Here is a 13,711-nt window from a genome sequence, read left to right as displayed (position 1 = left end):
GGTAGGACAGCTTTTGAGAATGTAATTGAAATAGTGTCAGAACATCTTTGTGTAAATCATGACATTCAGCAAGGATGTGAGTGGGGAAAAGGAGGACGTAGGAGGTTTATTTGGTTTAATAAAGTGAAGAATAACATTTTGTCCATTCTTGTTCCCTTTAAAGATCTGTGTGAGGGTTCAGATTTAGATCCATTGTTAAGTTTAGGCTAACGTTAGGTTAACGCTTGGTCCCGGTTATTGGGTTAGGGAGGGTCCTCCTAATTACTGTAAATAAGTGTGAGTGTGTGTGTGTGTGAGACTAATCACATTGTGGGGACACTGACTGCTACAGTCTCAAAGTCAGGACTTTATTCAGTTTGCAAACTTTTAGGAAATAATTTAGGTCATATTGTCTTCACATAAGCAGACCTACCAGCATGAGTTTAATTTGTCTCTTCCAGGCCTCCGTACTCCCTCAGCTTCACTCCTGTGTGTCAGTGACAGTTTTTACATTTTATGAAGAGCCACTTTTGTTTTGTTTTTTATAAAAAAAACTTGGTCAAAATGTCCGAACACAGAAACCAGAACCCAGAGCCGGCCCAAGGCATAGGCGACATATGCGGCTGCATAGGGCCCCTCGACCGCCAGGGGGCCCCCAAGCTCACCTACATTTGTGATGAAACTTTATTCTTTTTTAACATGCTAGTGTCCTAAAGAAAGAAAAAACTATCCCACCTCTTCATATTTGTACAATTGTAAAAACACTAATTTAATGAGTAGGACACTTGCTGACTGACTGTGTGTGTCAGTGTGAATTCAGATAGTTTGGGCACGCATGCGCATCAGCAGTGCTCCAGGTGACCTGATGGTTCGTCAGTTTCGGTCATTTGTGGATGAAGCTATGAAACAGAAATGTGTCAGAAAGGAGCTGTCCCTGTGAGGGAGAGAGGAGGGACAGGAGAAGATTGGAGGAAGAAAAAGACAAAGGTATGTTTCCATGAGCAGTTACAATAGTTTAGTTTGTAACCAGCTCCAAACGTACTTAGCTATCGCTAGCTGGCTAAGTACGGTATTTATCATGTCACTGTGTCTGTCAAAAACATCCTGTCAGCCTGTGTCACCCTCCTTACTCTGTTACTAGATAATATACGTTTTGCTTGGATCTTGTCATCATGGTTGTGGGTTTTTATGACCCAGCGTTTATATTTTAGGGCATTCATTTTTCAATTTATATCGTTAATGTTACTGTTTGATTCCTGGTTTATTGTGTTTTTGCAGTTTCAAATTTTTGTCTTTTTCTGCTAATTGCTGGTTGGTTTCATTGTTTCTATCCTCAGGCTTCTTAGTTTTCTGAGTTCTGTTCTTGGCTGTTTTTTACTTTTGTCATGATCCTGGGCCAGTGAACCAATGCGCCTTGTTTGAGTTATGTTTTCAGTTCTGAGTTAGGATTTTAGGTTACTGTGATTTTGTTATAGTGTATCTGTTTTGTTCTCATGTCTTAGTCCTTTGTATCTTGTTGTGTGTAGTTTTGTTATGTTCTTCAGCTTGTGTTTCTTATAGTTCAGTTTCTCATTTGGGTGATTCTGTGTTTAGTTCTCTTCCCATTGTTTCCTTGTATTTAGGTTCCCTCTGTGTTAAGTTTTCATACGTGTCATGTTTAGTCACTTCCTGTTTTATTTTGACGACCTTGTGTTCATTGTGCCTCGTGTTTAGATTTACTTTCCCTTGTCTCGTTAGTGTATTTTGTTCACCTGTGTTGTCACCTGTTTCCCGTTTCCCTCATTATGTCTCTGTGTATTTAAGGTCTCTGTTGTTTAGGTCATTGTCGTGTCGTCAGTTAATCTTTGGTTTGGCCCGCTGTGTGCTTCATGTTTATGTCCATGCTTCAAGTTCATGTTTTCGTCTATGCTCCACGTTCTCGCTATGTTTAATTATTAAAGTTTTGATTATTAAGCTCCTCGCCCTACGAGTCTTGCACTGGCGTCCTCTACCTCGTTGGCCACAGCCCGAGCCATTACAACTTTCTATTTAATCCTTTTTCAGTTCTCTGGGTTCCCCTGTTGTTGGTTCTGTTTGGTGTTTCATTGTTTCTGGTTTGTTCTCCTGTTAAGTGGATTTAGTCCTGGTCTCTGTTCCCTGTGCTGTAGTTTAAGTCCTCCTCTTGTGTCTAGTTATGATCTTGTTGCTCTAGTGTAGGTGTTGTAGTCCCTCAGTGCTTCCCTGTGTTGTGTCAAGGCAGCATTTGTTTCCATGTCTACTTCCTGTTTTACTTTGTATCATGTTCAGTTTTACTCCTCTTGTCTTGTTCTGCTGTGCTCCCTGCTGTGTCCTCTCTCCATGATCACCTCAAGTGTGTATCATCTGTGTCCTCCTGTTCTTTGTCACATCGTCTCACTCAGGCAGCGTGTTTCCTGGTTCAGCTTTTCATACCTTGGTTTTATTCATGCATGTTCAGACATATCTGTGCATCTATGAGCTGTGGTGGTTTATCCTGGTTCAATCACTGTTCCTGTGGTGACAGTGTTTTGTTGTATTCACACTGTGGTCAGGTTGCATGGATAGACTATTGGACCTCACTTTTATGCCCCATTTGTGCTCTTGGAGTGCCACCATGCCATTTTGTATTATAGCAGCGTAATAACATTTACAGTACTGGGCCCAATTGTAGACCACTTGTGTTTGATATTATTCTATTGATGCTCAGCAATTCTGTATGCTGCATAACTATTATTTATATATTACAAATGGCTTATTTACTAGTCTGTAATTAGGTGCATTTGCACAGTTTTGCACAAATCTCCAGGTCAAACACCCTAATTTACATATTTCCTAAAAAGTCTATGCCCTCTAGATTGGATATGGAATGCATTCAACTATGTCATGGACATAGTTTTACAATGTGTATCATATTGAAATACATTGTTTTTCAGTGGGCTGAGACTGAAACAGCGATGCATCCCAAAAAGTTAATATTCAACTTCAACTTTTCCATATTAATAACGGTTAGGCTCAGGAGACAATGAAGCGGTATGAGTGGCGCCCCCCAAATCAAATTTCGCTTAGGGCCCCTTCAAGGCTCGGGCCGGCTCTGCCTGAACACCCATCACACAAATCCAGACAAAAACTAACAAAAAGAAATGAAGAAGAGGCTGTTCATCTTCATCTCTCACACAACTGCAGGAAACCTCACAAAGTGCATTCTGGGTAAACTTTCAGGGTCACATCAAAAACAAGGAAAACGGAGCAGTTTAAAAATGATCATCACTTGGATAAAAGTGTGGGCCGGTGTCACGACACCAAAGAAGCGTTTCAGGTTCAGCTCATCTCAACAATCCTCTGAACTCTGACAGATGCGGCCACAGCACCTCACTGATGATTAAAAATACTACAAAAAAGCACAAATCAATCAGCAACATAAGCCACAATCCTCTGAAGACGTGATATATAATCATATTTTTACACTGACTCTCACTCAGGGAATCTGTGAGTGGTGCAGCTATAGAAGAATGTGGTTTCTCTGATTTACATAAGACAGTAAAATTCAGATTGAGGAATGATGCCCAGAGGCTTGATGGCAGGAAGTAGAGGTTCTTGTGGTGTGAGGCATGAAGCAGCCTGCAGAGCTGCTGCAGCTGCTGCCAAAGCCCTCCGAGCGGGTTTCTAAATAAAGTGTGAATGAAGAGAAAGAACCGTGATGCACCATGAACTCTGAGGGAAACCACCAAGGTCCAGCAGGGGGCAGCACAGCCCTTCACCTGGGTCTGTGTGACACCAGCTGCTGGACTCACCTGACTGAGTCCCTCAGGTTTTATTTTCATTTCTTTTATTATTGTTTTATATTGTTTATATATTGTTTCGTATTCCGTTCAGGTCTGCAGCCGGTACAATAAAGACACACACTCTGAGTTTTTATCTGGACTCATGTTTTATTTTCAGCACCCATGGAGGAAACGCTGATCCTGATTGGCTGTCGGCAGTGGCTCAGGAGGAGGTCACGATGGAGGAGGTCTTGGAGGAGGAGGAGACCACCTTCCCATCAACCACCTCCTCCACCACTGTCACCACCCGCTTGGTTGTGGTGCTCGTGGAGGATGTGGTGCTGGTGCTGGTGCTGTGGACCAATCAGAGGAGAGCACAGGTCAGCGTCTGCATCACCCTGCTTTAGTTTTACTCGTGAAAGTGTGAGTCTCACCTGCTGGCGGTCTCTCCGTCCAGCAGCCTCCTGTACTCGGCGATCTCCATCTCCAGCCTGGTCTTGATGTCCAGCAGCACCTGGTACTCGTGCCCCTGCCGCTCGAGGTCGGCCCTAAGCTGTGTCAACTGCTCCTCCAGCGACCTCACCTGCAGGACGAGAGAGTCGCAGGTGAAACCAAAGAGCAGCGACACTCGGGTAAGTCTCATGACCTCAGAACAAACCGTGTCTCACCTGCATCTGGTACCCTGAGAGCTGCACGGAGTAGCGGTTCTGTGTCTCAGCCAGAGTCGCCTCCAGGGATGCTTTCTGCAGAGGAACGCAGACCGCAGTCAGACACTGTTTGCATTCATTTTTAGCTGTTTTACAGGAACATTTTTTTTCTACAGCCTAGGTTTTATTTTTATTTCAGGAACAGAGGTCATTTTTCTCCAGTTTAGTTTTGGCTCGTGTGTTTGAAGACAGGAAAGGAAACATCTGGACTTCATGCAGCTGTTTGCTGCCTCACACCGTTCAGGCCACACAGTCACATTTCAGCTCGTCTCACTTCGACTGTTAGATAGAGAAACTCTTGAAATCGAATCTCATCAGCTTCGACCTCCTCACAGGTGAGTGATGGAGATCAGGTGATGCTCACCATGCCCAACATGGACTGCAGCTCGATCTCCAGAGACTGCAGCGTGCGCTTCACCTCGGTGACCTCTGACCTGGATGTCTGCAGCGAGGTGGTCTGAGTGATCACCTCTTTGTTCAGAGCCTCTGTCTGCATGGGAAACACACACACACACACACACACACACACACACACACACACACACACACACACACACACACACACACACACAGGTTAATACAGGGAAAAGAGACCTCTGCGCTCACAGGAAGTGATGTCACAGCACTCTGTACCTTGCTCTGGAACCAGGACTGGAGCTCCTTCTGGCTTTTGGCAGCGATGCCCTCGTAGTGCTCTCGGATCTCAGCCATGACCTTGGTGAGGTCCTGCTGAGGAGCAGCGTCCACCTCCACGTGGACCTGACCGCTCATCTGTGTCCGCATGGCCAGCAGCTCCTACAAACAAACAAACAAACAAACAAACAAATGATCTGTTTACAAAGTTCAAATCTTCTTTTATTAGTCTGACACCTCGATCATTCATCAGGAACTTATGAACTAACATCAGATTCAGATACTGGAGTTGGACTAAAGAGAAGTGTTTCAGCCACTAAAAAAATGAAATCTACCTATTTAAGTGTTTCTGTTATTTATTTTTGCATCACAAACCCTGAACTGCGGCAGATCTCATCCACCAGACTTCATTTTACCTTCATTTGTTTTTTTTTAACTCTGCGTTTGGTGGCAAAGGCCCCGTGACTCCCATATTCTGTGAGCTGAAACTCATGTGGAGACTTAAATTGAAATAGAAAATCTTCACGATGTGTTTGCTGTCGTTCAGAACCTGCTCACCTCCTCGTGGTTCTTCTTGAGGAAGATCAGCTCCTCCTTCAGGCCCTCGACCTGCATCTCCAGGTCGCTCTTAGCCAGAGTCAGCTCATCCAGGACCCTCTTGAGCCCGATGATGTCGGCCTCCACCGACTGACGCATGGCGAGCTCGTTCTCATACCTGAGGAAGAGGAGGGATCGCAGGTTCAGTGATTTTAATGTTTCAAACACGTCAGCAGGTGAGGATCACCTGGTGTTCAAACATCCTAATATTGATGAACATTCTCCCAGTATTAACAGGAGGTCCCGCTCTTGTACATGTTGGTTCACTGTGCTTTGTTTCAAATGTCCACTATAAAAAATGATCTTCAAAACCTGCAGATTCTCTGAAAGGACGTCTGATCAGAGCCACAAATGTCCCTGACATCCCGCTGATCTGCTGCTGCTTGTTGGAGAGATGCTTCATCAGAAGCTGATTTCTGACATGTCTCATCAAAGTCCCCCCCCCCATCAGTGCCCCCCCATCAATGCCCTGAAGTCCAGAACCCTAACTGTTTCATATTAGCAGCATTTGGTGACAGTGGGCAGGAAGAAATTCCTTTTATCTGAGGGCTGTTGCCCCAACATTAGCGTTTGGCTGCTGCCATGTTGTATTTGAGTGCTAAGTCATGTGCTAATGTTAGGGAGCTTGTTATCAGCCTCCAAATAAAATCCTAGAATTTCATTCAGCAGAGCTGAGCTCAGCCTTCCTGCACAGCCTGTAAACAAGTTTTAACATGGGGACTGACTCACTGCTGGAGCCTCTGCTGGACACCAGAGGAACTGCAGCTTCTGGCAGTTCACTTATTTTGGCTTCCTTATTTCAGCTCCATGATGAGCCTACAGTAAAATTCCTGCACACTCACTTTGTCCTGAAGTCGTCTGCAGCCAGGTGGGCGTTGTCGAGGCTCAGGTGGATGGCTCCATTCACTTTGGTCGCAGCCTGAATCTGGAGGCAAACAAACATCAAAACTTTATTGATTCTCAGCTGTCCATAAAGAGCAAAATCAAGCCAAACTTTTCCACCGGCAGCGCTCCAGTCAGCATAATTATAATTCAGTCACAAAGTCCACTAAGATGCTTTTACTTCTGTAATCAAACATGGACTGCAGGCCTTTTATTTTGAAAAATGTTTCTCTTTCAGGAAAAAAAACACGAGTTTGTGCTTCCAAAATAGGATGAAATGAGCAGTCAGCAGGCGTGTGGCAGTAAAGATTCGCTCCTTCGCTTTTCTAACACATCTTTATTACATTTTCTAAATATTCAGGTAAACATAAAAGCCTCTCCCAGCCCTGATCTCTGCCACGCCCCCTGCTGGAACAGGGAACAGGGGAAAAGAAAACTTAATCTTCTGCTCTGTTCCTGTCTCTGACTGAGGTGTAATACTTTATTACTTAGTTATAAGTAATAAAGTCTTTATTAATTAACAATAATAATAATAATCCATCCATCCATCCATTCACTTCTGCACATCCTGTTAAGGGTCGCGGGGGGGCTGGAGCCTATCCCAGCTGTCATAGGGCGAGAGGCAGGGTACACCCTGAACAGGTCGCCAGCCTGTTGCAGGGCCAACACAGAGGGACAGACGACCTTTCACACTCACATTCATGCTCTCATTCACACCTATGGGCAATTTAGATTAGCCAATTAACCTAACCCCAGTAAGTGCATGTCTTTGGGATGTGGGAGGAAACCGGAGTACCCGGAGGAAACCCACGCAAGCACGGGGAGAACATGCAAACTCCACACAGAGAGAGGGAGAGGCCTGGGCCAAGGTGGAATCGAACCCAGGCCTTCCAGATGGTATTCTAACTGTGAGGCAGCAGTGCTAACCACTGCACCACCGTGCTGCCCTAATAATAATTTATAATAATAATAATAATAATAACAATTATTATTATTATTGTGTTTTTTTCCTGCTCAGAATCAGGTCCACTTTTATTAAAGTCTCTGTGTTTCCTTCTTTAGCTGAAGTCGGCTTTCACAAACATTTCATTCTTGTTACTTAAAACCCACTTTATTAAACTGGTTACAGCACAATCTTGAGTGTGTGTGTGTGTGTGTGTGTGTGGTGGTGGGGTTGGGGGCTCCTCCCTCTGTGCTGTGCTCATAAATCTGAGACTTCCTCCATAATTTTACATTAGTTTTAATAGGACATCATTAGCAGCGGTTACATGTGCTGACCTCCGTCCTTTAAGGTTTGTTATCGTGCCTCAGTTTACACCCTGCAGTCTTCTGGTACTTGAAGACACCTCTCCGGTCTAATGGGGGATTTGCTGTGGAGCTTTCTGTGATCACAGACAGGGCGAGGTGCTGGGCACAGCCTTTTATTCCTCTTCCATCTACAACAAGCCACTTCCTGTGATCTTAATGTGAGGAAGAATCGAGGTTCGCTGTGTGAAGCGTTTGATGACTTCATCTATCATGTGATGAAGTCATCAAAGGACAGATCAGCAGAAAGTTGCAGATCCAGGATTCATTCAAAATCCAGTAGAATTGCCTGAGGATCATAACCAGGAAACTCCTGAGATACTCATACTAAAACAACCTGTAAGTGCAGTCTGTGAGAACATCAGGAGAAAGAAAGAGTCAGAGTTAAACCCTAACCTGTGTGTAGCCTACAGAGGGCTCTAAAAAGAAAAAGCAGAGGCCACTCGTGTGTGGAAAAGCTTAAATAAAGTTGTGCAGAAGGAACAAATTATGAAGCTCATGATTCAAAGGAAAAAGCTCCTTCATAACAACATAAACAGGAAACAGGAACGACTCGGCCGTCAGAGGGAGGATGAGGAGAGCTTTTACCTTCGCAGTGATGTCGCTGATGGTGACGAAGAAGGCGCTGTAGTCTCGGGTGGCCGGGCCGACCTTGCTGTCCACAAACTGCCTGATCTTCAGCTCCAGCTCGGCGTTGGATTTCTCCAGCTTGCGCACCTTCTCCAGGTAGGAGGCCAGGCGGTCGTTCAGGTTCTGCATGGTGAACTTCTCGTTGCCGATCAGACTTTCATCCATGCCGGACATGCTGTAGCTGATGGAGGACGAGTAAGCACCGCCGTGGCTGGCACCAAGCCCTCCACCCATGGAGGAGGAGGAGGAGATGCGCACTCCGGAGCCTCCGGCCCCACCGTACACACTGCCGGACCTCATGGAGGTGCCCCCCACGGAGGACCTGAGGGAGTGCGAGTAAGAGCGGGTGAAAGAGGACATGGTGGATGCTGCGTTCCTGCTGTGGCTGGAGGCGACAGAGAGAGCAGAGTGAGGAGCTGAAGAACTGCTCAACTTTTATAGTCCCTGCAGCCTAAGAGCTGTCAATCAAACAGCAGGTGAGGCAGGTGAGGGCTGAGCAGGGTGCGGCAGGGAGGGGAGAGTCAGGGAAAAATGTAACCTTCAAACATGTTTATGCTTATCAGCTCTTCAGCCTGACCTTTAAAGCTTAAACCACTAAAATCAACCTCATTCAGTCACAGTGACTCATTAAAGGCCAATCAAAACCCAGCGGGCACGCTCGCTCTCCTGCAGGCTGATCGAAAACAAGAGTCAGACTTTAACCCTGTTTCTACTGTGGACGTTAAGATAAAGACCCCACAGTAAGATTTCATTTACAAGAATTTGTTGGAAATATTTGACCGCTGAGCATTTTTGGGGCACTCAAAGACTCAGAAACACGCCTGACACGTCATCAGGTGTGAGCACACCTGTGCAGTCAGTGCAGGTCAACCAAACATGGAGCTGAAACTCACAGAAACAACAGGAAATCCAAATTATTTAAAGGTAAAACATCTTTTTAAAGCTGTACATTGAAAATGCAGCTATTGTATTAAACACATAATTATTCAAATGAGCTGTTTTTGCTGCTGATGGTTACATAAAGACTGTGGCTGTCACAGGTGTTTGTCAGCTGCTTTTCTCTGGAATCTGTGCCTGAATCCTTTAATCCCCGTCCTTTTCACCTGCTCATTATTTTTAATGTCATGTTTATGACCACCCCTCCCCGTTCCTTTGTGAACCCACACCCAGCTCACAGCGTCCTGTCTTTCATCACTGGGGCTCGGAGCCAATCACACCCTCATCAGACCTGCAAACATCCCCACAGCAGAGCAGGACTCTAAAATCACACTTATTTACTGCCATCAGTGAATGCAGCCTAACCTGTTTCTACACCCCCGCTGACCTCTCACTCTTCCTGCTTTCTCTCTGTTTGACTTTCACTGCATGACAGGCTGACAGGCATCACTCACCTCCACCTGCTCTGCAGGACGAGCCGCTCTCTGATGGACGCCTCGTTTTCTTTCTAAGGTGAAACTAAATTGAGGGTCCAAAGCTGACGTGCTGCACTTTGTTTGAACCCTGCGCTGATATCTGTGTCTGATATCAGCGCAGTGTGATATCACATCTTATCACTGATATCACTAATGCAGAAAAACTGATACATAATACAAGTTACATATAATTAGAATCATTTGCAGTTCACGGATTTGCAACATTAATCAAATTTCACATGGACATGAACCCCAAACCTGTAACACTTAAAGTATAAATAAAAACAGAAGGCGATGATTTATTAGTCTCATAAACTCAGATTTTGTTCACAGAAACGTGTTAGACTGAGAAAATGTTCCATTCTAAGAAATTCAGTAATTGGTGGCAGCGGAGTGTCTGATAGGATGGAGTAACAAAAGGCTGGAACAATAAGAGCTGCTAAAAATAAAGCTGGAGGACCATTTATCAGCTCATCAGTTTGTTGGGCAGCATGTCTGTGACATGATTGAGAGGCAGAGCTTCACCAACCTGCAAAATACTGCATCTACAAACTGTGGAACAGTCTCAGAATAATGTTCCACAATGTCAACATCTCATCATCGACAGTAATAACATCATCATGAGAATCTGGATGAATGTGCATGTGCAATTCAATTCAATTCAATTCAATTCAATTTTATTTATATAGCACCAAATCACAACAAACTGTCGCCTCAAGGCGCTTTGTATTGTGGGTAAAGACCCTACAATAATACAGAGAAAACCCAACAGTCAAAACGACCCCCTATGAGCAGCACTTGGTGACAGTGGGAAGGAAAAACTCCCTTTAACAGGAAGAAACCTCCATCAGAACCAGGCTCAGGGAGGGGGGGTCATCTGCTGAGGGGGGAGACAGAGATTAATAATAACTAATGATTAAATGCAGAGTGGAGTATAAACAAAGTAAATAAGGTGAATGAGAAACAGTGCATCATGGGAACCCCCCAGCAGCCTAGGCCTATAGATTAGATTAGATTAGATTAGATTCAACTTTATTGTCATTACACATGTACAATACAAGGCAACGAAATGTAGTTTAGCATCTAACCAGTAGTGCAATAAGCAATAGTTAAACAGTAATCGAATATAATGAATATGCTTGTGAGTATATTAATGTGAATATATTAGAGGTATTATAGACATACAGTTAAAATATAAAGGTGCTATACATATGTATGAAAGAATTTATCAATTTAAATCTCAATATGAGATGGATGTTTTTATGTCCGCATTTCAATACAAAATGTGCTAAATGAGTAAAACTATGAGAATATGCAATATACAATTATACAGTGATGTACCATGTAACAAGTGATGTAAATAAATGTGGTACAGTCAATGTCCAGGATGTAAGTGAATGTTAATGGTGGACAGAGTTCAGTAAGGAGACAGCTCTGGGGAAAAAGCTGTTCTTCAGTCTGGTCGTCCTGGTCCGTAGGCTTCTAAAGCGCCTGCCAGAGGGCAGAGTGACAAAAAGTCTATGAGCAGGGTGATAGGGGTCTTTAAGAATACTGCGAGCACGCCGCAGACAACGCTTCGTCTGGATGTCCTCAACTGATGGAAGTGAAGTCCCTGTGATCTTCTGGGCCGTTTTCACTACTCGCTGTAGAGTTTTGCGGTCTGCGACAGTGCAGTTTCCATACCAGACTGTAATACAGCTGGTCAGGATACTTTCTATTTCTATAGCAGCATAACTAAGGGAGGGTTCAGGGTCACCTGATCCAGCCCTAACTATAAGCTTTATCATAAAGGAAAGTTTTAAGCCTAATCTTAAAAATAGAGAGGGTGTCTGTCTCCTGAATCCAAGCTGGAAGCTGGTTCCACAGAAGAGGGGCCTGAAAGCTGAAGGCTCTGCCTCCCATTCTACTCTTAAGTATCCTAGGAACCACAAGTAAGCCAGCAGTCTGAGAGTGAAGTGCTCTGTTGGGGTGATATGGTACTATGAGGTCTTTGAGATAAGATGGGGCCTGATTATTCAAGACCTTGTAGGTGAGGAGAAGGATTTTAAATTCTATTCTGTATTTAACAGGGAGCCAATGAAGAGAAGCCAATATGGGAGAAATCTGCTCTCTCTTTCTAGTCCCTGTCAGTACTCTAGCTGCAGCATTTTGGATCAGCTGAAGGCTTTTCAGGGAGCTTTTAGGACAGCCTGATAATAATGAATTACAATAGTCCAGCCTAGAAGTAATAAATGCATGAATGAGCTTTTCAGCATCACTCTGAGAAAGGATGTTTCTAATTTTAGAAATATTGCGCAAATGCAAAAAAGCGGTCCTACATATTTGTTTAATATGTGCATTGAAGGACATATCCTGGTCAAAAATGACTCCAAGATTTCTCACAGTGTTACTGGAGGCCAAAGTAATGCCATCCAGAGTAAGTATCTGGTTAGACACCATGTTTCTAAGATTTGTGGGGCCGAGAACAAGAATTTCAGTTTGATCTGAATTTAGAAGCAGGAAATTAGAGGCATTCCAGGCCTTAATGTCTTTAAGACATTCCTGCAGTTTAACTAATTGATGTGTGTCATCTGGCTTCATTGATAGGTAAAGCTGAGTATCATCTGCATAACAATGAAAATTGATGCAGTGCTTTCTAATAATACTGCCTAAGGGAAGCATGTATAATGTAAATAAAATTGGTCCTAGCACAGAACCCTGTGGAACTCCATAATTAACCTTAGTGTGTGAAGAAGACTCCCCATTTACATGAACAAATTGGAGTCTATGAGATAAATATGATTCAAACCACTGCAGTGCAGTACCTTTAATACCTATAGCAAGCTCTAATCTCTGTAATAAAATGTTATGGTCAACAGTATCAAAGCTGCACTGAGGTCCAACAGGACAAGAACAGAGATGAGTCCACTGTCAGAGGCTGTAAGAAGATCATTGGTAACCTTCACTAATGCTGTTTCTGTACTGTGATGAATTCTGAAACCTGACTGAAACTCTTCAAATAAACCGTTCCTCTGCAGATGATCAGTTAGCTGTTTTACAACTACTCTTTCAAGGATCTTTGAGAGAAAAGGAAGGTTGGAGATTGGCCTATAATTAGCTAAGACACCTGGGTGAAGTGATGGCTTTTTAAGTAGAGGTTTAATTACAGCCACCTTGAAGGCCTGTGGTACATAGCCAACTAATAAAGACAGATTGATCATTTTTAAGATTGAAGCATCAATAATTGGAAAGACTTCTTTGAACAGTCTAGTAGGAATGGGATCTAACAAACATGTTTCTGGTTTGGAGGAAGTAACTATTGAAGTTAACTCTGAAAGATCAACTGGAGCAAAAGAGTCTAAACAAATACCAGTAGTGCTTGAAAGCAGCCGAACATGAAGAATAATCTTTGAGATGGTTATGAATAATTTTTTCTCGAATGTCTAAAATTTTATTTGTAAAGAAATCCATGAAGTCACTACTAGTTAACGTGAAAGGAATACTCGGCTCTACAGAGCTCTGACTCTTTGTCAGCCTGGCTACAGTGCTGAAAACAAACCTGGGGTTGTTCTTATTTTCTTCAATTAATGATGAATAGTAAGATGTCCTAGCTTTACGGAGGGCTTTTTTATAGAGCAACAAACTCTTTTTCCAGGCTAAATGAGCATCTTCTAATTTAGAGAGACGCCATTCCCTCTCCAGCTTACAGGTTATCTGCTTTAAGCTGTGCGTTTGTGAATTATACCACGGAGTCAGGCACTTCTGATTTGAAGCTTTCCTTTTCAGAGGAGCCACAGTATCCAAAGTTATACGCAATGAGGATGTAAAA

General features: G+C 43.6%; 1 protein-coding gene across 1 annotated transcript; it reads right to left on the bottom strand.

Annotated features, from left to right (window-relative positions):
* Positions 1–3,885: 3,885 nt before the first annotated feature.
* Positions 3,886–8,895, bottom strand: LOC115784050 (keratin, type I cytoskeletal 13-like). The gene is made up of 8 exons (XM_030735098.1): positions 8,450–8,895; positions 6,517–6,599; positions 5,636–5,792; positions 5,078–5,239; positions 4,809–4,934; positions 4,406–4,480; positions 4,172–4,320; positions 3,886–4,090 (listed from the first exon to the last, which is right to left on the bottom strand). The coding sequence occupies exons 1-8, from the start codon at positions 8,849–8,851 to the stop codon at positions 3,961–3,963; spliced, it is 1,284 nt and encodes a 427-aa protein (XP_030590958.1). The 5' UTR covers positions 8,852–8,895; the 3' UTR covers positions 3,886–3,960.
* Positions 8,896–13,711: the final 4,816 nt, after the last annotated feature.

Source organism: Archocentrus centrarchus, chromosome 8 (assembly GCF_007364275.1).
Source record: "Archocentrus centrarchus isolate MPI-CPG fArcCen1 chromosome 8, fArcCen1, whole genome shotgun sequence".
Classification (NCBI taxonomy): domain Eukaryota; kingdom Metazoa; phylum Chordata; class Actinopteri; order Cichliformes; family Cichlidae; genus Archocentrus; species Archocentrus centrarchus.
This window is presented reverse-complemented; position numbering and strand designations above follow the sequence as displayed.